Consider the following 21,846-nt stretch of genomic DNA (forward strand, 5'->3'; position numbering starts at 1 on the left):
AAAAGCGCTTTGACGCCTCGTCAGGGGTAGTAAGTGCTATATAAATACTATTACAATACAATACAATACAATATTATAATCTTGGTGCCAGGGGCATTGCATCTGTGGCTGTTATATATCACCGATGCACACACATTCCAAATCAACAAAGCCTTTTTTATTTACGGCACTGCTGGCAGCCCTGCCTGATGCACTGAGATGATCACTGCAAGCAATCCCACCTATGGTGGCTACCGATATAATCTTGTCTGGTGTGGTCATTGCAACATTAATATTGGTAGATTTTGATAAATTTCATTGAACATAAGTAATTCCTATTAAAGAAAAGGTTGGAGACCCCTGTTCTAGAGTGTCTTAGCACACTGCTCTCAGCATCCGCATTCTATTGTTAATTGGAATTTGATGTAGGAGGCATTGGCCTTGCAGATGTTCCCTGTCGCTGTTCTTTGTATTGGTTTGTATATTATGTTATATATTCTTTCAAATTTTTCCTTTCTGAGTTTAGATCATCTTTAGTTTTATTTCTGTTTGAGAGGAATCAGCTCACCACTGATGCTACACACGGTTCTATTGTGACCAAGTTTAAATCCCTGCCTTCCTCCTCTGCGCAAAGATGAATAGCTTAATGTACACTATATTTTGACTTATTCCTTGTGTACCAGATCGTCAGCTTTAGCTGGAATCCATTTTCATCGGCCAGACCCAAACAGTCTCCTAATTATGAATCGGAATGCTTTAGATGACATTAATGTACAAATAATACCATAGAACTCTTAGGAGGCCGCAATAACCTCTGTGTCTTTGTGACAGAAAATGCAGACCCACCAGCAGCTGCAGCAGCTGGAGCAGCAACTGGAGGAGAAGCTGCTGCTCCTCCAGCAGCAAGTGCCATCGTCTCCAGATTGTCTGCCAAGCAGCAGCTTGAACCCCCAGTCACTTAATTCTACTGATGGGGCCACTCAGACTTCAATCAAGAAGCCTTCCAGAGAAAGCGGGAGCCACGACCGACTGATGCAGCAAAGAGAGAAAGCCTCAAATGAGGGGTATGAGTTTCTCCAACCAGCTGTTGACCCGGGAGCTTCCGGAGGTACATATGTGCACACATCAGAGTGATATAGTCCAACTAAAAACAAGGTGATGGAAGGAATCTTGAATTGATATTAGCCACTGGTGATCGCTCGGGCCACATTTCATAGTTTTTCACCCACTCTAAGCAGAGACCTGTCATATATAGATAAGTTTAGGTCTTTCTCCAAGAGGAACAATCCCAGTCGAAAAACAAGGCCAGGTCCCCTCCAGACAGGCACACAAGTAACCCCCAGATCTGATTGGTTACGACTCAGATATAACTTGGCTTGGCTTTTCGGTCTGGACTGTTCCTATTGGAGGAAGACAAAATCTGATTTGCATATGGCTGGTTTATGTCTCAGGTGCAATAGTGGGCTAAAAAACAATGAACTGGATTGTGACTAAGAATAATTGCCAGTGGCTTAGATTAAATAAAGTAATAAATTCTTCATGTTTTTGTTTTCCACATTGGAGTGCTGACACACTTGTTTATGTGCCTGTGAGGGAGGAAGCACATGTATGTTTGTACTGTATAGGGTTTACACTAATTTGCATGGGAACTGTGTGGTAAGCATGTGTTTCACAGGGAGGAGGAGCTCAGGCATGGCTACATTTTTTTTTATTTCTACCTTTTACATAGCATGAACAGAACACAGTTTGCTGCAGCTCTGATAAACTGTAAAAAAATAATAAAAACAAAAAAATACATAAATATATAATATTATCATCTACTTTAGAGAAGAGAAGAGTAGAATACAAACACAAATAAGTCCAAGGAACAAAGCAGATAATTGATTGCACAACTACATTTTTAATGACTGCTGGAAAAACAGTAGGTTAGGCAAAAAGTGTGTTTGAACACAAAGTGCAAAAAAGTGGCTGCTGTTTTCAGAAAAAGAGCTCACACGCCAGAAGTTCTCCAAAATGTGTGTACAGCTAAGCAAAATTGGGATCTGAAGTTTGGAGGACAACTAGAGGGAAGATCACAGGTGAATGGTCTTGTACGCTGAATAGGAAACCTTCATCTTGACCAAAGCAATCAGGGTACAACAGTGCAAATTTGTCAGCAAAGGTATATCATGGTCAGTGTGCCTAGGGCCCACAAAAAGCATGGCTGATGTGTGAAGGACTACCCTCTGAAAAGTAAGATTTAGGCCTTCCTGCAAGAATAGCATATCCAGAGTCTCTTCTGGAACTAGAGAATTCCTCAGTAGCAAGGCAAATGTTCAGCTGTTGTAAAAGAGGGGTCTTTATTGAGTGCAAAGCAGAATATGGTCATTTGCTGTCTGAACCTAATGGTTAATGCATGGTTTCATGGGTAAATATGAATCCAGCAGACTGGATCAGAAGTGTAGTCACTTCATCCAGGGCCTGCTTCCATGTTCATATCTGGAGAGGCAAGATGCACCTTTTGGTCAAGTGAACCGATGTTCGGTCTTAAAAGAAGTGCACCTCAGAAGATTGACCACCATTCACACATGTAAGACATCCCCTTCAGACAAAAACCATATATGGATGACATGTTAAGGTATAATTATGAGGTAGCCGCGTACTGCCTCATTTGAGTGCTCAGTACCTTCGTATATCCCACAGTTACTCCTGATAAATATGTAAAAGCATAGGAGCCAATATTGTTGCATTTGGAATAAGAGAGGTGCGTTTGGTTTTACACTGGAGTACGATGCAACACAAGTGTTTACGCAAATGATGGAGTATGTGGCTATTAGTATTCAGTGCCTTAACAACTTTGTCTGGACGGTCAGAGGCTATGTATATACTTCAATAGGCTGAGTTTATATGTCTACAGAAAACCTAAGCTGACAGATTCGATTCCTAGACTCAACACATCTGCCCAGGACTAAGAAAATAATGCCCAGTGATCAGTGGAATAAATTGAAAACCATTTCTCAGTCTCCTAAATTTCTCGGAAAATCAAATTTCACGCCCTTTCTCAGCAGTGACAAACACTTATTTGTGACAATATAGCCTCCTTTGCGGCTTGAAACTCCTAATCCAATGAAACATAATAAAGAATCCACAATTCATATTACTCCCTCATTTTCTTTTTCAAAAAATAATATTTGTAACTTTACATTTATTACCTGATGTTTGACCCCTGGAAACGTGGGTTGGGGGTTTTATAAACAGAATGACAAAAAGAGATAAAAATAAGCAGGAGCTAAGTTGCTACATTGGGTTACTCACTCCCCATCACCCAACTCCACAAGAAGGATTCCGTAGCAAAATCTTGCTAATGACTAATCTAGTCTTCCCGTTGCCCATGAGAAATGTTATGGCTATTGCATGAATAAATAGAGATATCAACCTTCTGGTCTCAGATATCTCCCAGAGAAGCAGACATCTGGCTGCTTCCTAGACTATTCAGTTTTAGCGTGTTTGGCCGGTTGGTGGAGGAGAGTATCGTAAAGTTTTACATTTCATTTACGTTTGCCTGGAGAACTTGTTCTCCAGCCCATGGTCTTATAGCTCGAATCATGGGATCATTAGAACCTGTTGGCCTTATAGTTACCTCTTTCCTCATAGTGACTGCCCATTAGTATGTCCCAGCAAATTTCCTTTTTTTCAGCCCAGAGTAAGCTGAAGCGTATCCCAGGGTGATTCCCGTGCCAAATCCTATTTTTCAAGGGACCTTCCGCCATTTACAATGCAATGGAACAAATTTGAGAAGCAGATGGTGTCATGGAGTGGTCCATGGGCTATTGTGTGATTTATGTCATGCACCTTTCTCCTGCCCAGGGTCTCGTAGCTCAGATTTAGAACCAGTTTGAATGGTTGTCCTTATATTCACATCTTTGTTCATAACGGCGGCTCATTAGTCTGTTCTAGCGAATTTTCCTTTTTTCAGCCCACAGCAAGCGGAAGTGCATCCTAGGATGAATCGGTGTTTTTTATCTCAGTATTCTCGGCCATTCACGATGCACTGAAAAAATGTGACTAGCAGGCGTTGGTGCACAGTTGTCGAGTTGTCTGTCTTGTCCATCCTACTCAAGGCAAATGGGCCCATGTATCAGAACCGTTGTGCTTGGCTGCTGGAAGCCACTTAAAATCCATTTCCATAGGTGTTTTCTTTAGAAATAAGGCAGGTACATTTGTGCCTACATGAGACTATGCTGCAGTACATGTGTTTGTGGTTGTTAGTACGTCAACCACTGCCCTTACAGCTGTTTGCGTCGAAGTTAGCTGGCTATATGCATGTTTTTGTAGGCACTACTGTATACTTCTGCAGAACCCCTCTAGATAGATTGGCTCAACACACCTTTCCAGGGCCCAGAAAATAATGTCCAGTTTTTAGAGGATTAAAATTACAACCATCTGTCAGCATTTAACATTTGCTGGGAAATTAAACTTGTCACCTTTTTTTTGAAATGTCAAACATATATATTTCATAGCTACATTTTTGAGTGTCTGATCTCACCACTGTTATTGAAGTCTTTCTAAGTCCTGTAATCAGTTTAATCAGTTTAAGAATGTAATTGCTCCAGGACAAACAGTCTCTAGTATAGTTCTATTAAGCCAGAATCCATACTTCTGGTTCTCCCAGGAGCATGTCAGATTTGGACTCTGTTGCAGTTATGTCCTACATACTTTTTCGGGTGTGGCATTGAGATTACTACTTGAGGGGCACCCGGCTTTAGTCAGGTTGCCTCCCTCTAGAAAGCACATTAGGTACTTAGAATTCCAAAGAAGTTGCTTCCCTGTGGGATCGGTGTGTGCTTAGCTTCAGGCTCTAAAACCCATGTCTGTGTTTTACTCTTATCCCTTTTACCATGTTCTGGGACTAGGAACCTTGTATGAACAACCCCTGCTACAATGATGACTGGTCAAGGGTTTGGAGCCATATTATGTAAGCACTCCTTCTTTGTTAATTTTAGTTGCAGTCTCTCTAAACTGATATGAGGGAGTAGGAGAAAGAGTGCAGGAAGAACCCTGCAAAAACAAAAAGTAAATAAATAAATAAATATTTTTTGCTGGATTTGCTTGACACAAAGGTGGAGTGTCTTCCTGAAGCCAGCACCACTGTGCACAGTCTTAGAATGGCTGATTCAGGTCCTACAAGTGTTTTTTGGCAAAAAGTGAAACATTATTAATGATTTTGGAACATCTGTTCTTGGACAGCTACTATTTATTAGTCAGCACATCCTGGTTACATAATATACAACATTTGGAAGAAAGGAAAACAAACTTGTCAATGCTGATGGTAAATATGGAAAAACCTGTACAGGCAAAACGATTGTAGTTTATTGATATATTGATATGTGCTGTGTTACGTAACATCAATAGTGAAATGTGCCATATTGGCATGGCACAGTATTCTACAAATAGTTTCAGACAGAATTGCATTTATTTTATATAAATAGATAATCCTTAATTGGGGAACATCAAGGAGTGTTGCATATGACATCCAGATATGTGGGCTCTTAATATGATTTGGCAAACTTGTTTTCTGACAAGGCACTTATGCCCTCATTACAACCTCGCCGCCCGCCAAGGTTGAACCGCCAGGCGGCCGCAAATGCGGCCACACTCCCGCGGGGTCTATTATGAGATCCCCGCAGGGCCGGCGGGGATCTCGGCCGCAAAACGGGAGCCGGCTCCAAATGGAGCCGGCGGTGTTGCGGCTGTGCGACAGGTGCAGTTGCACCCGTCGCGCTTTTCACGGTCTGCATAGCAGACCGTGAAAAGCTCCATGGGGCAGTGCAGGGGCCCCCAGGGGCCCCACGACTCCCCTTTCTGCCAGCCTTTTCATGGCGGTTCTTACCACCATGAAAAGGCTGGCGGGAGGGGGACTCGTAATCCCCTGGGCAGCGCTGCCCTGGGGGATTTAAACCGCCGGGACCAATGTGGCGGGAACCGCCGCAGTCGTAATTTCCCTGGAAGCACCGCCAGCCTGTTGGCGGTGCTTCCTCCAAAACAGCCCTGGCGGTCAAAGACCGCCAGGGTTGTAATGACCCTCTAAATACCTTATTAACAGTGAGGTGGAAGAGATAATCTGTCACAACTGTGGTGGGTGTCCCGTCCTCCAAATTACAAGTGTGTTTTAGCTATTGGCACTTATAATACAGCGGCTGAGAAATTTGCCACGTTTTGAACGATTATCCCGCCACCAAACTGTAAATAAGGCCTCGTACTAGAGCCAGTGTTTAAGCGTGACAATTGAAATATCAGCACCCTATAGCTATCAAATAGAAATCACTTAATAGCATTAAATCAATTCTATCTCGTGTATTGAGGGATTAGAGGTGGAAAGACTTGTATAATTTTCTAGAGAGAAAGGCAGTGAAACATCGACTCTGTAGAAGTATCCATTGATGTTGTGTAATGGTGCACTTGGTACTCATATACTATAGATAATTTTGTCAACATATGTTGTTGATATTTATAAAAAGTGGTGACACTTTTTTGCTTTCTTGTATTTTAGATTGCATGCTTAATATAAGTACAATGTGCTGATTATTAAGAAACAATAGGGGATGTCACCTCTCTTTTAACTGAATAAATCAACTGTCGTACAAATGGATAAATCGTTAACATTTCTTACTGAGTTTTTTTCCTAGAAAACATATAGCACAAATCTTGTAGGACTACCGGATAGCCGTTTTTGTTCCAGGTCATCTTGCACTCCAGCACATTCCTCATCTACTTGCGTTTCTGACTTCCTGGGTGGAAATCTCTCTCCTCTGGGTACTTTACTTTCATGCTCATGCTAACGGACTGCACCCTTCCTGAAATATGAAAGAGTCATGCTTTGTGCTGTACCACCACTGACACCCCGTTGGGTCTGCCTTCTGACAGTTTGGCATTCTATGATATTTTTTTTAATGGACAGCCCATATGATGTCAAAGTTTTTTAATTTCTGGACTGCAAGTCTAAATCAAGACCATTTATCTGATAGAGGCTTCTAGTTGCAGGTTCCTCACCTTTGAATGTCCCCCATGCGTCAGATTGATCAGGAGAATTTTCTGATCAGTACCCCTGCGTATCTTTAGGTGGCGTCAAATGACTCAACGTCCTTCGTCGGAATCATCCGTGCCAGATAAGACGTCATGGGTCCTGTATAGGCGCAACCCCGGGGCACTGACGTCAGTTCTTTTCTTTCCATGCCAGCTAGCGCCAATCCGAAGAGAGCTACCCCTCAATCAGTTTTCGTCTGGTCTTTTTTTGATTTTTGTTGTATTGTTTTTTTGAGTTTTCTACTCCGGTTGCGTTGAGGAGGTCATAAGGTTCCTCAAGCTGATGGCAGCCCACAGCTTGACTTCCTGCAAGTTGAGGTTTCGGTTGAGAGGACAGATCTGGGAGCACAGCGTAGTCTTCCAGTATTGTTGTCGCACTCCAAGTCCTCGGGGCGATCGGATAAGTCGAGGCACAAGAAGAAGAGCAAGAAGTCAGAGCGTTCTTTGACTTTTCTTCATCTGTTGGCCAATACGACGAAGAAGCAGCTGCGCTTTAGGCCTCTTTCAGAGGAACCTCCATCTGAGCCTGAGTTTCCGCAAGCTGGAGCGACACCTGCCCAACTTCGAGAATTTTTATAAGGGCATGCATCTCATTTTTGGATAGCCCGACTCTGTGGGAGTGCCTTAGGGCCCCATGGAGTCGGAAGTGCCCCCTTAGGGTTCCACACTGGTGGCTTCAACCTTGGTGCTGAGGGGCACCCACGGATCCAGTTCTGGATCTGGACTGGCGTCTGTCGTACCACCCGACCTTCCACAACTCCGGTCCTGATGCTCCCAGCACTGCCTAGGAGCGCGCCATCCACATTCTCATTGCCCATTCCGAAATGGAGCCGGATGGGTGTCATACGACGCTGACTCTGACGCTGGCAGGAGCCTTGCCTCCTATGTCGGATCCTGAGCACCCTTATTGGCTAGGTTACGGTTAGGCATGGGAGGGGTCACTGGCTCCTTTACAGTACCAGCTCTGATACCCTATAAACTGACGTGCAGACTTGGGTGAAGCCAGCGGACTGGATACTTCTCCAGATACTAATATTCTTTCTCCCCCTACTGTGGCTACAAAGGACAGAGCTTCCTGTTTTATGGTGGTGAGAAGGGCGTCCGAGGTCTTGGACCTCAAGTGACCTTCGGTGGCAGTCAGGACTAACCTTCTGACAGAGGTGCTTCAACCTGGAGCTTCCACTTTTGAACCCATACTCCCCTTTAATGAAGCCCTTATAGATGTCCGACTGGGTACCTGGTCCAAACCCAACACAGGATCTCCAGTGAACAGGACAATTGCCTGCTGCCATCGCTCGCTCCGAGAGACCCAAGCTTTCTGCCGCAACACCCCGCCCCGGAGAGCTTGGTTATCCAAGCCTCCACTTCGCAGGGTGCGTTCCCTTTCGCACCCTGAGATAGGGAATCAAAAAGGTTGGATACACTTGGGAAGAAGATTTTTTCTTCCTCCAGCCTAGCATTGCAGTCTGTGAACACCCAAAGCCTTTTAGGCTGTTATTCCAACCTCTGTGTGATACGGTTGTGCAAGTGCTGCCACAGGTCTCGGCAGTGGGGTAACATAACTTGAGGTGGCCCCCCCTGCACAGTACATGAAGGCACCCTCCTCCGGACTCATTCAGGAGCTTGCAGGCTAGGTTACTGTGCTCAGGGCCTGCCCGCAAAATGGGGGCTGCGGTGCCATTTGTTACACCATTGGGTCCTGGAGGAGCCTGGGATGTACTCCTTCAGGCAGTTTCCAATGGGAGAGATGCAGCAAAGTTCACTATCCGTTGTGAACTGGACACAACCGACTCACTGGGCAGAGCAGTTTCCTCTACAGTGGCCGCTACGGACCACGTCTGGTTGAGGACGTCTGGCTTTTCAGGGGATTCCAGGCTACTCTGATGGACATGTCCTTTGATGGCAAGTGCCTCTGCCCTACTCTAGACCTCCGGTTTCTCAATCTCTTCCTCAAGAAGGAGAGGTTCAGAAAGCTCACTTTGGCTTAGGGTTTGTCTGCCCTGGAACCAGGAGACTAGATGGTAGCATTGGACTTGCAGGATGCTTATATTCATATTTCTGTCCTGCCTACCCACAGATTTACTTGCGGTTCACGGTATACCATGGGCACTTTCAGTTCATGGTGCTCCCCTTTGGTTGTAACAGTGCCTCTCAGGTGTTCACCAAGGTGATGCCGGTGGTCGCAGGTCATCTGTGCAGATCAGCGGTTCAAGTCTTCCACTATCTTGACGACTGGCTGTTGAAGGCGGGCTTGCCCCAGACTGTAGTCTACCACCTCCAGACTATGGTGGACCACCTGCATTCACTGGGGTTCACTATAAATGTGCCAAAGTTACACCTGACTCCCTCTCAGAAGCTCCCTTTTATCGGAGCTGTTCTGGACACAGAGCAGTTTTGGGCTTTATCTCCAGAGCGGTGATGATTCTGAGGCAGCTGGGCCTCATCCCCTCTTGCAGGTGACACATGCCAGTTAGCATATGTGGGGTCTGCAGCAGGACTTGAAGTTCCAGTGGGCACAGGGGAATCTCTCCGACAAGGTCCAGATCTGGGAGTGAACTGCACATGATCTGTTGTGGTTTTTAACAATTCACGATTGGGTCGGTGGCAGATCTCTCTTTCTTCCCCAACCAGATCTGACAGAAATGACAGATGCGTCACTCGTGGGATGGGGCAGCCATCTGGGAGAGATGGAGATCAGAGGCATCTGGTCTCTGGCGGAGTTCAGACTCCACATCAACCTGTTGGAGCTCTGTGTGATCCAGCTAGCATTGAAGGCATTTCTTCCCTCTGCAAAGGGAAGATGGTGCAGGTGTTCACGAGCAACACCACCGCCATGTGGTACTGTAAAAAGGAGGGCGGGGTAGGGTAGTGGACCATTTGTCAAAAGGCTGTGCGCCTCTGGCTGTGGCTGCACAGCAGGGCATATCCCTGGTGGTTAGACATCTGGCAGGCTCGCTGAACGCGAGGGCACATAAATTCAGCTGAAAATGGCTACCTGATCACAAATGGCATCTCCTTCTGGAGATGGTGCAAGGTCTCTTTCAGCCATGTGGAGAGCCTTGTTTAGATCTGTTCGCCTCCACAGAGAACGCGCAATGTCAGCAGGTTTGCGCATTGGAGTTTCCACGGCAGCAGTCACTCTGAGACGCTTTTTGTCTAGAGTGGAGCTCTGGCCTCCTGTACGCCGTTCTGCCCATACCACTTCTGCCCAGAATTCTCAAGAAGATCAAGAACAACCGGGCCCAAGTAATCCTTGTGGCTCTGGACTGGGCACTGAGAGCCTGGTATCCCGAGCTGTTTAGCATGTCCATCGATCCTCCGATCAGACTGCCTTCGGGAGGGTCTTCTGTTGCAGCAGCAGGGGAGGGTTCTGCACCTGAACCTGTCCACTCTCTGCCTTCTTCTATGGAGATTGAGCAGCGGCAGTTGACAGCTTTTGACTTTCTGCCTGGAGTTTGTAACGTTATCGTGGCAGCCAGTCGTCCCTCCACCAAAACGATATATGCCTGTTGTTGGAAGAAATTTGTGGCATGGTGCACAGACAATCTGTTGACCCCCTTTCTGCTCCCTACTCTAAGGATCTGTTGTTTATACTTTCTTTGGACAAGCAGAGCTATACTATGGGCACTCTCAAAGGTTATTTGTCTGGAATTTCTGCTTTTTTGAGGTTGCCTGATCAACCTTCTTTGTTTAAATCTCCTGTTGTTAGTAGGTTCCTTAAAGGACTTAAACATATGCTTCCTCCATCCCCATTCATTATGCCCCAATGCGATCTGAATTTGGCTTTGATATTTCTGATGTGCGCTCCTTTCAAGCCTCTCCACAATTGTCCTCTCAGTCTTCTCACTTTGAAAACAGTTTTCCTTGTGGCCATTACAAATGCCCGCAGGGTGAGTGAGCTGCAGGCATTGTCATCTAAGATGCCCTACCTTTCCATCTATTCTGACAAAGTGGTGCTTCGCACTAGGGCTTCTTTTCTACCAAAGTGGTTACGCCCTTTCATGTAGGCCAATCCATCACCTTGCATACTCATTATGCATTATGCACATCCCTCTAAGGAAGAGGAGAGACTCCAGCGCATGGACCCAAAAAGTGCGTTGTCGTTCTACCTTGCTTGTACAAAAGTGTTCCGGGTGGATGATCAACTCTTAGTCGGTTATGTGGGTCTGAAGAACGGTCAGGGAGTGGAGGAGTGGACTATCTCCAGATGGGTCATACTCTGTATTAAGATCTGCTATGCACTGACCAAAAAGCAAACCCCTGAGGGCTTGCATGCTCATTCTACTCGAGCTACAGCTGCAACCACTGCGTTAGCACGCGGAGTTCCAATCTTTAATATCTGTAAGACAGCAATGTGGGCATCCTTGCACACATTCACCAAGCCCTACTGCTTGGACAGTAAGGGAAGGGTACTTTGGTCATTTGGTCCTGCAGGACTTTCTAGTATGATCTTGGTTCACAGAACCACCTCCCGGGATGGTATTGATTGGGTATCTATTCAAAGGTAAGGAGTATGGAACTAGAGGTGTCAGATGAACAAGTTACTTACCTTCAGTAACACCTTATCTGGTAGAGACATATTCTGGTTGCAGGTTCCTTACTGACCAACCCATCCTCCCTACTCTGCACACTGATTTCAAGGGACGGGGACTGTCATTTCAGGGCCTTAGTTTTGATGCACCAGTAATCAGTGTTTCTCATGGCTCTGCGCTTCTGGCATGGAGAGTCGTGAGAAGAAACTGATGTCAGCATGCTGGGGTGGCTCCTATATAGGACCTGCGACATCATATCTGGTGCAAACGAAACTGACAGCGGACGCAGATGTTGATCGACACCACCTAAAAGCTCACAGGGGTTCTGCTCAGAAAATTCTGTGGATGAAGCTGACGCCTGAAGAAAATTCAAAGGTAAGGAATCTGCAACTAGAATATGTGTCTACCAGATAAGGCGTTACCGAAGATAAGTAACTTGTTCGATAAGCTGTTATCATTTAGATGATGGTCAAATGTGTGATCTGGCTGAATGTCTTCTCTTTGGACAACGGGTATGTGTGGGTGGGGGGCGATCTGTGTGTGTTTGTGTGTGTGTGTGTGGTGTGCTATACTTGTGCAATGTTGGCACATTGAAAATGTGCTCTATATATATATATATATATTACTACTTCTCACATGTGTCTGTTCTTACAGATGACATTGGTGAGATGATTATCGTGGGGAAGATCTCATTCAATCCGAAAGAGGTGCTGGGTCACGGAGCTGGAGGTACTTTTGTGTTCAGGTAAGAGAGTGACAAGGGATAGAGGCAAGTTTTGTGCTTTTCAGTAATAGAACCAACATCAGTGTTACTCTAGTGATGCAGATTACCCCCAAATCACTTTAGCAACTGAGGCAACCATCATAATGTTCCACCTATTGTACTGATGTTTACTTGGCTCCTGTGGTGGATGGTCTTACACAGATGTGATAACTGTTCAGTTTTTAAAGAGCTTGCATCGGAGTGCTAGCACACCTTTGCTTGAAAGAGCTGTCAACAAAGAGTTATCCTGACAGACTGCGGCAGACTTTGGAATTCATGGTTATTTTGCCAGAACGGGTAACACTCTCAGATGTTAGTTAGTCTGACACCTGCTAGTAATAATCTCTGGCCTGTATTACCCTACCACATCCAGATGGCCCTCACAGGCTCTTATTATAATGCCAGTTGCTGGTAGTGCTCTCAGATCATTGTTATTGAGCAAGTCACTAGCAGAACTCTGAGATCAGTCTTACTGTGCCAAACACCTGCAGTGCTCTCAGATTATTTTACTGGTCCGGGAGCTGCATATGCACCCACAGAGGTTCATCATGCCAATGGGTGTGCTGTCTGCCAGGATGGAGGGAAATGCTCTTCTCTCTCATTGTCTTTCTCAAGGATCTCTCGCTCTCTCTAGGGGCTCCTTTGATAGTCGACAGGTGGCAGTGAAGCGGATCTTGCCAGAATGCTTTAATTTTGTGGACCGGGAGGTGCAGCTACTGCGGGAGTCCGACGAGCACCCCAACGTGATACGCTATTTTTGTATGGAGCGGGACAAGCAGTTTCAGTACATCGCCACTGAGCTCTGTGCTGCCACGTTGCAAGAGGTGAGGACCTGTCTCATGAGGGCAGATGGAGAGTGGGTATGGGTATTCCAGGTAGTGGAGAAGAGAATTGTCCTAAGCTGTCCTGCAGACAGGCTGGCACCGCATGGCTTGCTACTGTACGACACAGTCCAAAAGGCACAGGCAGGATAAAATGCGCCCTCTGGGCGCATGCTGCAGAACACTGGGTAGTACACAGTAAGGTATATTGTGCAGCTAGATGTAATAGTACATCCCACACAATATGTCATCACAGAATTAGGAGAATTTCCATAACCTTTATTTTTATACAGAATGACTTTTGAATATAAATTATGTAGGAAATATGTAACAATGCATTAATCACATTTTGTTCTTCTTCATTGTCTCCCCTGCCCATCCTGTTTCCCCTAAACCTCCACTGTGTTCCTTCACCTTCTTGTTCACTCACCCATTCATCTATTCAATGATCTCCCTCATTACTTATTTGTTTCTTGCTCTTTGTCTTTTCTCATCTTGTCTTTCACTGCACCGGTCTGCTTTGCTATTCTGTTTCTCCTAACTCGATGTCCCCTCTTCCTATACTCTCACTTCTCATTCCTCCTCCCTCCCCTGCTCTAACCTGCTTCCTCTCCTGCCATTCATATATATACTGCACCCTTCTCCATCCCTCCCAACTTTCCTTGCCTCTCTACTGCGGATTGTTGCCTTCTCTTGTCCCTTCACCTCCTTCTCCTTTTTCCCTTCTCTCCTTCCTGCTTCCTTTCTGACCCTCAGTATGTTGAGAATCCTGACTTTGACCGATGTGATCTGGACCCGATATCCCTCCTTTCTCAGACGATGTCCGGCCTGGCACACCTGCACTCCTTGAATATCGGTGAGGACTTTCTGCATGGTAGACTTGGCAAAAGTACAATAATGTTACTCCAGTCACCGATAAGTAAAAAAGTAGTGAGAATTCAGCACCAAACTAACAATTAAAAGATGCATTTGGATGCTGTAGGACAGGCCCTGTATCTAGTCCAGTCTACTTACTCATGGCTGATTTAGGCATCCAGTGATGGTCAAGTTCTTTTATGTACATGGTAAAAAAAAGAGCTGTTTTTACTCACAGTAAGCTGGGTATTCAGCATCCTGGTTCTGAGAAATATGCTGTGATCTTTATTCTTTGTTTTCATCATATTATAGTTACATGTCTGTATTAAAAAAAATCATAAACTGAGTAACATGACGATCCATGTGAACACATCGTTGTAGATATGACTGCTGGAGGCTTGACCTTGGCGAGAAAACCTTTAGAGATAAAGTCATCTTTATATTTATAAACACTTAAAAAACAATCAAAGGGATTAATGTTATGCTTGTGTAGTCTGTAAATGTATATTTTACATATGTTTACGAGTCTGTTTTTGAAATACAAGCAAGTGGAAAAGCACTATGACAAATCCATTGTATTTAGACCGACTGTATTTCCTCTTCTTTAGCAAGTAATTTCTGGTTAGATTGAAGTTTCTTGGAACCAGGACTCACCTCATTGCACGCTTTCCGTCTGTCAAAGTAATCTCCATGCACCAGCTGTCTTTGTTGCCCAAGGATCCCGTCAGCTGCTTCCTAGCCCAGTCTAACATGTATTTGCTCGTCTCAAGCCTTCTCGAATTTCTTACTTGGCTCTGTAGGGTTAAGGTGGACCAATATGAAAAGTATTGTTGAAATCATAGAGGATCACATTGATTATATTTTCTGAAGTTGAGCTCAGGTGCAGTCCAAAAAATAATAAATTGTCTGGCATGGCTCAACTCTTGTGATGCAATGCTGCACCTGGTCCTTCACTAGCATAGTTCTCAGACATCAATCTGTCCTTTTCTTTTTTTTAGTGAACTCTTTGATTTTCAGCATTGACAGGGTGGGGTGTTGTGTCTCATGTTCCTTTGCAGGACACTCTCTAAACCTCTCTCTTTTTCAGTTCATCGCGATCTGAAGCCCTGCAATATCCTCATCTCATTGCCCAGTGCACTTGGGAAAGTCCGAGCCGTCATCTCTGATTTTGGTTTGTGCAAAAAGCTGGTGCCAGGACGCCATAGTTTCAGCCTCCGCTCTGGGATTCCAGGCACTGAAGGCTGGATTGCTCCAGAGGTTTTGGTGGAAGATATGAAAGAACACCCTGTAAGTACGTCCTTGGCAGCACCTAGGCCTCTCATAACCAGTGTTTCCTAGCTTTTCTGGATTTTGAACCATGTGCCAGTACATTCAGGCATTTACTCCTCTGCTGTAAGGCTTTCATTGTCTGTAGCGTTTGAAGAACACTTTGTGGGCTCAGTTTCAGTGATTAACTCATCATGGTGATTTAGAAAATAAGGCTACCAAAAAGGTGGAACTACATGAAAGAAACCATAAAACAAATATATATACATTAAATAAACTAAAGTAGAACACAACAAAATCCTTTATCATAAGGCATTATATAATGTTCATTTTTCTGTTGAGTATTCTGTTCATTTAAAACATTGTTCCTTCAGTGTGTGTGTCATTTTGCCCTGGGCAGCCCTGAAGATGGCAATTCCCAGGTGGTGGTTTAGTGGACTGTACATGACATAAACAGGTGACCGCAGCAATTCCCCCATTAGGTAGCTGGTTAAACTCCCCTGTCTCCGTTGCCTGTGAGTGACTCCCATGATGACCGTCTCACAGAAGAACCCAGTAATTGCCAAGATATTAACTATAAGGCAGTCAGTTTCTGTGAAAAATGGAAATCTACGTTAATGCAGTTATTGCAACAAAGTATGCTGGCCAAATCACTGAGTTCCAGGCAAGAGCTGACACCCTAAATGTAGTCTTCCTTCTGCTTGGCCAAAGCCTTCTAGTCTTTTTTCAATAACAAAAAAGATCCATTCCACATCATACCTTAAGGTGTCTTCTCTTCCCATGGTTGCAACACCTTCCTGCAGGTAGAGGTAGGTCAGTGAAATGCCAAGTCTGCCGTCTGTGCCTCAGCCGAGGATTAGTAATCCCAAAGACGTCTGTGCTCAGGTGGTTTTCCTCCTTGCACCTCAGCTGACTTATTGTTCCCCTTAAGGAGAGGTGTCTTTCCTCCGCTATCATCATTGGTCCCAGGATCCACTGATGAACATGGTACTGTTTTTTCTAGATTCACATGGTTGGCCCGCTCCTTTCAAGTATGTGGATCTGAGTCAAGGCAGGAGGGCATGCCTTTATCTTGTCCTTTTGTGATATCCCTTGAAATTACATGATCTATACAAAATGTGATTGCAATGTGTTATACTAGTTATTTTGAAACATAATAATTAAAAAACACTTATGTGGTGGTCGCTTGATAAAAATCTGATAGAAAAATAATGTTGTTTAAAGTATGCAAGCCTGAAACTTGAATGACTCATAGTAATCGAGTTCACACATTGGTGTTAGTGATTTAGGCTGATTTTCAAAAGTACAGACTGGAATTGAGACTTTCTTCTCCTTGATTTATGACCAGACTGGTTATTCCTTATATTTTGTCTTTCCAAGTATGTCCCTTTGGAATCAATACAGTGAATACATCTGACATCCAGAATCTAATGAGATAAAGGGTGGGCTTTAATAGATGGGTGAATGTCTCACAATCGCCGGTAGGAATGATGTAGTATTAATACTATATCCTGCGTTTTTGCTTAAGGATATCTCAGATTTTCATAATAATTTGCTGATTTGTGTGCCAATCATTCCCTTTCTCCTTCCTTTCCATATCTTGTTGTGCTTTTTTATTTTCTTATTATTTTAAAGTACACTGTGGATCTTTAAGGCGAATGTGTGACTGTACCTTAAATCAATTAAAGCAATTATAGAAAGCTACACGTATGGATAGGGTGGTAGAAATGCAAATTAGTGTGCACAATAACTGGGCAATATACATACTTTTCTTCAGCATGATCTCTATCTGCATTGTGAAGGTGGTCATTTGTGTAATCATCATCTTCATCACAGAACCTTTATTTTAAATATATACCTTGGCAAATACCAAAAAAGGTTTTGGAGAATCAGCAAAAGTTGATTGCAATAGTTTTTACAATTGTTTCATGTATTCTTCTCTTTCAGACGAATGCAGTGGATATTTTCTCCGCAGGTTGTGTATTTTACTATGTAGTGTCGCGCGGACAGCATCCATTTGGGGACAGTTTAAGGCGGCAAAGCAATATTCTGATGGGGAAGTACGAGCTGCAGTACCTGGAAGAGGAGAGTCATGGTAAGAGTGACATGAGATATAAGAGCATATTCAGAGCTGAAGGTGGAGCCTTGGCCTAGGGAGATCCTTTCAGAACAAGGCCACTGGGCTTTTAAACAGAACACTTCCATCACCCTTGAGAGGTGGTCACTTCAAAGAGAGGCTAGGGAGGGAATGGGCTTTCACCCTGTACTTGCTTGTGCCCCCTGGATATTATCACTCCAGAAGGAGGGCGATACGAATGGGGATGCTGACACAACATTTCTACCACCTTCCAGGCAGGATCACTCTTGCAAGAGCCAAGGGCATGAACCTTCTACTTGCTTTTCCCTCCTAGATATTATAGCTCCAGAAATAGACCAATGATTTAAATAGGAATGTAGAGACAGCACTTCTACGACCCTCCAGAGGGATTCACTCCTGGGAAAGGCAAAGGAAGTAGGGAATGGGCACAGTCCCTGTACTTGCTGTTACTCTACATAGAGACCACAGGCGCGAATGGGCATGGAGACAGCACTTCTACTATCTTCCTGACAGAAGCAAGGGAGGGGAGTGGATTTGCTTTTACCTCCAAGAGCCCTTATTTCTCCAGAATGGGAAAGGAGTTTGAATTTTTATTTTACTTGAAAGCAATGAAACTTTAAGGGGAAAAGGGTAAATTTGTAATGGGCCTAAATATTAATTCTCTTCGTAGACCTAGAGTGGGTCAGGCTGGGAACTGCCCTTGCTGCTGGATTGTCTGGAATGGCTTGCACAGCCTATTGTGAATTTGTTGCACAGTGGATGTTATAGACTACATCTCTTAGACTCTTCACTTTATCGAGAGTGCAATGTCTATGACTCTCTGAGAGAGCAGTGGAAATGTAGTGAAAGTTTGGTGTCTGGGCTCTGAGAGATCCTCTGGCTATCTGTGGATAGAAAGGATGAAAGGCAAGCTGAACTCATTACATATAACATTCTACTGGCATACGTGTGTAGGTACTTCCTGTACAGAAGAGTTTCACATCCTCCTGTCCTGTGTTAACCTTACCATCTAGACACAGTTTTTACTGTGCGCACACATATATATAACCCACCCTCTGTGAAAAAGATTGAGAGTGCTGCATGGCCTCACGTCTAGATGAACCAGATCTTTGTCTCCATCTCTCATACACACTCACTCACTCCTGTCTGGTCACACTAATCTAGGATGCTCACTTGATCCTTTTCAGCAGGTTCAACTCAGTCTACCTGTCATAAGATGCAGTACCAGTGTGATGAGCGCTTTTTATAAATGTTGTTTTTCTTCTCCTTGAAGAGGCTATCGTGGCCCGGGACCTGATTGAAGCAATGATTCAAGAAGAGCCACAGCTTAGACCCTCTGCACAATGTATCCTGAAGCACCCCTTTTTCTGGAACCACGAGAAGCAGCTGCAGTTCTTCCAGGTGAGACCCATAGACTTCCTACTGCATCAGGCTAATGAGGGGAAAGCTGTGTACACACAATGTAGCTGATGTCTCATTTAACCTGAGAACAAGCTGCAGTGCTGAGGAGGTCTCTTCTCTCCCTGGCAGAGTGCTGCAAAGGCCGTCTTCTCTTCATCTGCATACCCTGAGGTTCTCTTTTTTCCTTGTGCTACTTCTGGGATTCACTTCTCTTCCACTGTCATGGCTCAAGTGTCTTCTGTCCTTGTGCCCGGGGCCAGGGATCTCAGTTTAAACAGACAGATTGTTGATTAACTATCATGCCACACGCAGCCTTCATGTTGCCATCTGTATGACATCAAAAGGTTGGAGAGCTCTGTAACTTACGGAACTGGTATCCACAAACTCAGTTTGAAAAGCGTTAGTTTGCTCAATAGTAACTAAACTGAGGTTTATGTTCCTCATTTGAGTATCATAGCAATTCTGTATAATGCTTGTGTATCTGCTGGAGTTGCTGTGGATAGCTGAGCATATAGGCAATGAACCAGTCAAAGGCATAATTAAATAAAGGAATGTAACACAGAAAATGCAAAGTAGGCATACAGCAATGAAATGTATATCTTGACTCAAGATAGAATATAAAACATTTCCCAGTATGGCAACTGGATGATCCTCAGGACAGAGTAAAAAAAAAAAGAATTTTCATTTTAAACAATGATGTCCAAGGAATGTGTCTCAGGCACAGCCCAGCAATGACTATACTTTCTGATAGAGACTTTTAGCCATATATTCCTTTCCTTAGAATTATCCCAGGGGCGTCAGACTGGATCTGGAAAATCTTGAGCAATATCTCAACTACAAACTCTCCATGGTCCCACGTAAGCCCCATTCTGCATTCCGCTCTTCTGTGGCTACAGTAGAGGCTGCCAACTGTGTCTATTTCCAAGACCAGATATCTGCCCAGCCCCCCCCCCCACTTTCCTCCTCTGACAACTGCAGCCTCTAAACTCCTTTGACATGACCTTGCAACATCACAGCCAACAAGTCGACAGCAGAATGAAGCAACACCTGTTCCACTGCCAGTCCATAACTTCTGACAAATGGGTGCTCCAAATTGTTCAGTGGGGTTACGCACTCCATTCTCAGAAACCCTGCTGCCCATGCCACCATCCTCAGATCAGCTGATGGAGGACCACACCTTTCTTCTGTGTCAGGAGGTGCAGGCTCTTTTGGCCAAAGGAGCCATCAAGAGAGTGCTGAAATTAGGAGTGAGTTGTGGTGGCTATTCCTTCTGCTTTCTGGTGCCGAAAAAGGATGGAGGCCTCCAACCTGTGGCCTCCACCCAATATGAGACCCGCACACTCAATTACTTCCTGAAAAAGGAGAAATTCAAGATGTTCATGTTGGCTCAGGTCCTGTCTGCCCTGGACCCTGGAGACCGGATGGTAGAGTTGGACCTGCAGGACGCATACTTCCTTATCTTCGTCATGCCAACCCACAGACATTTCCTATGGTTCACGGTGAGCCATGAGAATTTTCAATTTGCTGTGCTCCCCTTTGGCCTCACCATTACTCCTCAGGTGTTTCCGAAAGTGATAGTGGTGGTTGCAGCCCATCTGTGGAGGTCAGGGTTTCCAGTCTTCCCCTACCTCGATGATGGGCTGTTGAAGGCAGGCTCGCCCTAGATGGTCGTCACCCTCCTCTAGACTACAGCGGACCTCCTGCCATTCACTAAGGGTCACTGTCAGCGTAACAAAGTGACACCTGCCTCCCTCTCAGAAGCTCCCTTTCATCAGAGCCATTCTGGATGCAGTGTGATTTTCCTTCTATTCTCCAGAGCGGCAGGTCAGCGATATTCAGGATATGATTCCAATGTTTCAGGCTCTATCCTAGATTTCAGTGAGACTGACTCTGAAGCCTTTGGGCCTCCTGTCCTCATGCATCCTGCGTGTAAAGCATGCACGCTGGCATTTGCGGGCTCTGTAGTGGTGCCTGAAGTCTCAACGGCGCAGCATCAGGGAAATCTCTCTCACTTGGTCCACATATCAAAAACACTTGCAAAAGACTTTAGTGGCAGACCCAGATCTCATATTGGGGATAGATGCGTCCCTCCTGGGTTGGGATGGTGGTCTGGAAGAGATGGAGATTAATGGACACTGTGCTCCGGCAGAGATCTGCCTTCATATCAGTCTGTTGAAGTTTCAGGCCTTCCTACCATTCATTAAGTGGGAGGCTAGTACAGGTTCTCATGGGCACTACCACCACCATGGAGCACTGCAACAACCAGAAAGTAATGAGGTCCTGGGTCCAGCGCCAAGTGACAACAAGGGGCTGTACAGCTCTAGAATTGACTGGAATGTCAGGGCTTCTCCCTAATCATGAACCACCTGACAGGATCTTTAAATTCCAGGACAGGGGAGCTCAGCCAATAGCACTGGGCAGATCACGAATGGCAGTCACACCTCGAAGTGGCACACAGCATCTTCCAACAGTGGGAAGAACCCTGGCTAGATCTTTTCACCACATTATCAAAACCTCTGCACGCTGGAGTTTTGAAGAATGCTGTCTGTGGGAGGCCCATTTCTCTTAGAGTGGAGCATTTACACTTTTCCACCTCTGCCTCCTGTCCGGATTCTGAAGAAGGTCAGGAATGATTCAGCATAAGTCATTCTAGTGGCTCAGCATGGTGCCAGGACAGAGGGAACCAGGAACTTCTGTGAATGAGCGTCTGCCCTCTACAATCAGGCCACCACTTCAAGGAGGATTTTCTGTTGCAGCAGCAGGGCAGAGTTTGCACCCTCACAATCTACATCTCAGTGTGTGGACATTTAGCAGTGGCAGCCAACTGCATTTGATCTACCTCTTAAGGTTGTGGATGTTATATTTGCTGCTCTGCATCCTTCTACAAAAGTCCAATTACATTAGGTGCCGGGACACATTTGTGGTCTGGTGGGCATCCTGCAAAATATACGCACTGCAGGCAAAAAGTTTGGATATTTTGTTATTTGTTTCATCTCTGGTGCAGCAAGAACCTGCTATGGAACAATCAAAGTTTTATTTGTCGGCCGTTTGGCTCTTTTGCACATGCTG

General features: G+C 45.0%; 1 protein-coding gene across 1 annotated transcript in view; it reads left to right on the plus strand.

The window, feature by feature from the left end:
* Positions 1 to 21,846, plus strand: part of ERN2 (endoplasmic reticulum to nucleus signaling 2) — a 176,665-nt gene that overhangs the window by 133,493 nt on the left and 21,326 nt on the right. Inside the window, exons 13-19 of the mRNA XM_069209679.1 lie at positions 811 to 1,087; positions 12,228 to 12,318; positions 12,971 to 13,160; positions 13,914 to 14,013; positions 15,100 to 15,299; positions 17,226 to 17,373; positions 18,650 to 18,777. Coding sequence (XP_069065780.1) covers positions 811 to 1,087; positions 12,228 to 12,318; positions 12,971 to 13,160; positions 13,914 to 14,013; positions 15,100 to 15,299; positions 17,226 to 17,373; positions 18,650 to 18,777 — 1,134 coding nt within the window. The remainder of the gene's footprint in view (positions 1 to 810; positions 1,088 to 12,227; positions 12,319 to 12,970; positions 13,161 to 13,913; positions 14,014 to 15,099; positions 15,300 to 17,225; positions 17,374 to 18,649; positions 18,778 to 21,846) is intronic.

The sequence above is a fragment of the Pleurodeles waltl genome, chromosome 10, assembly GCF_031143425.1.
Source record: "Pleurodeles waltl isolate 20211129_DDA chromosome 10, aPleWal1.hap1.20221129, whole genome shotgun sequence".
Taxonomy (NCBI): Eukaryota; Metazoa; Chordata; class Amphibia; order Caudata; family Salamandridae; genus Pleurodeles; species Pleurodeles waltl.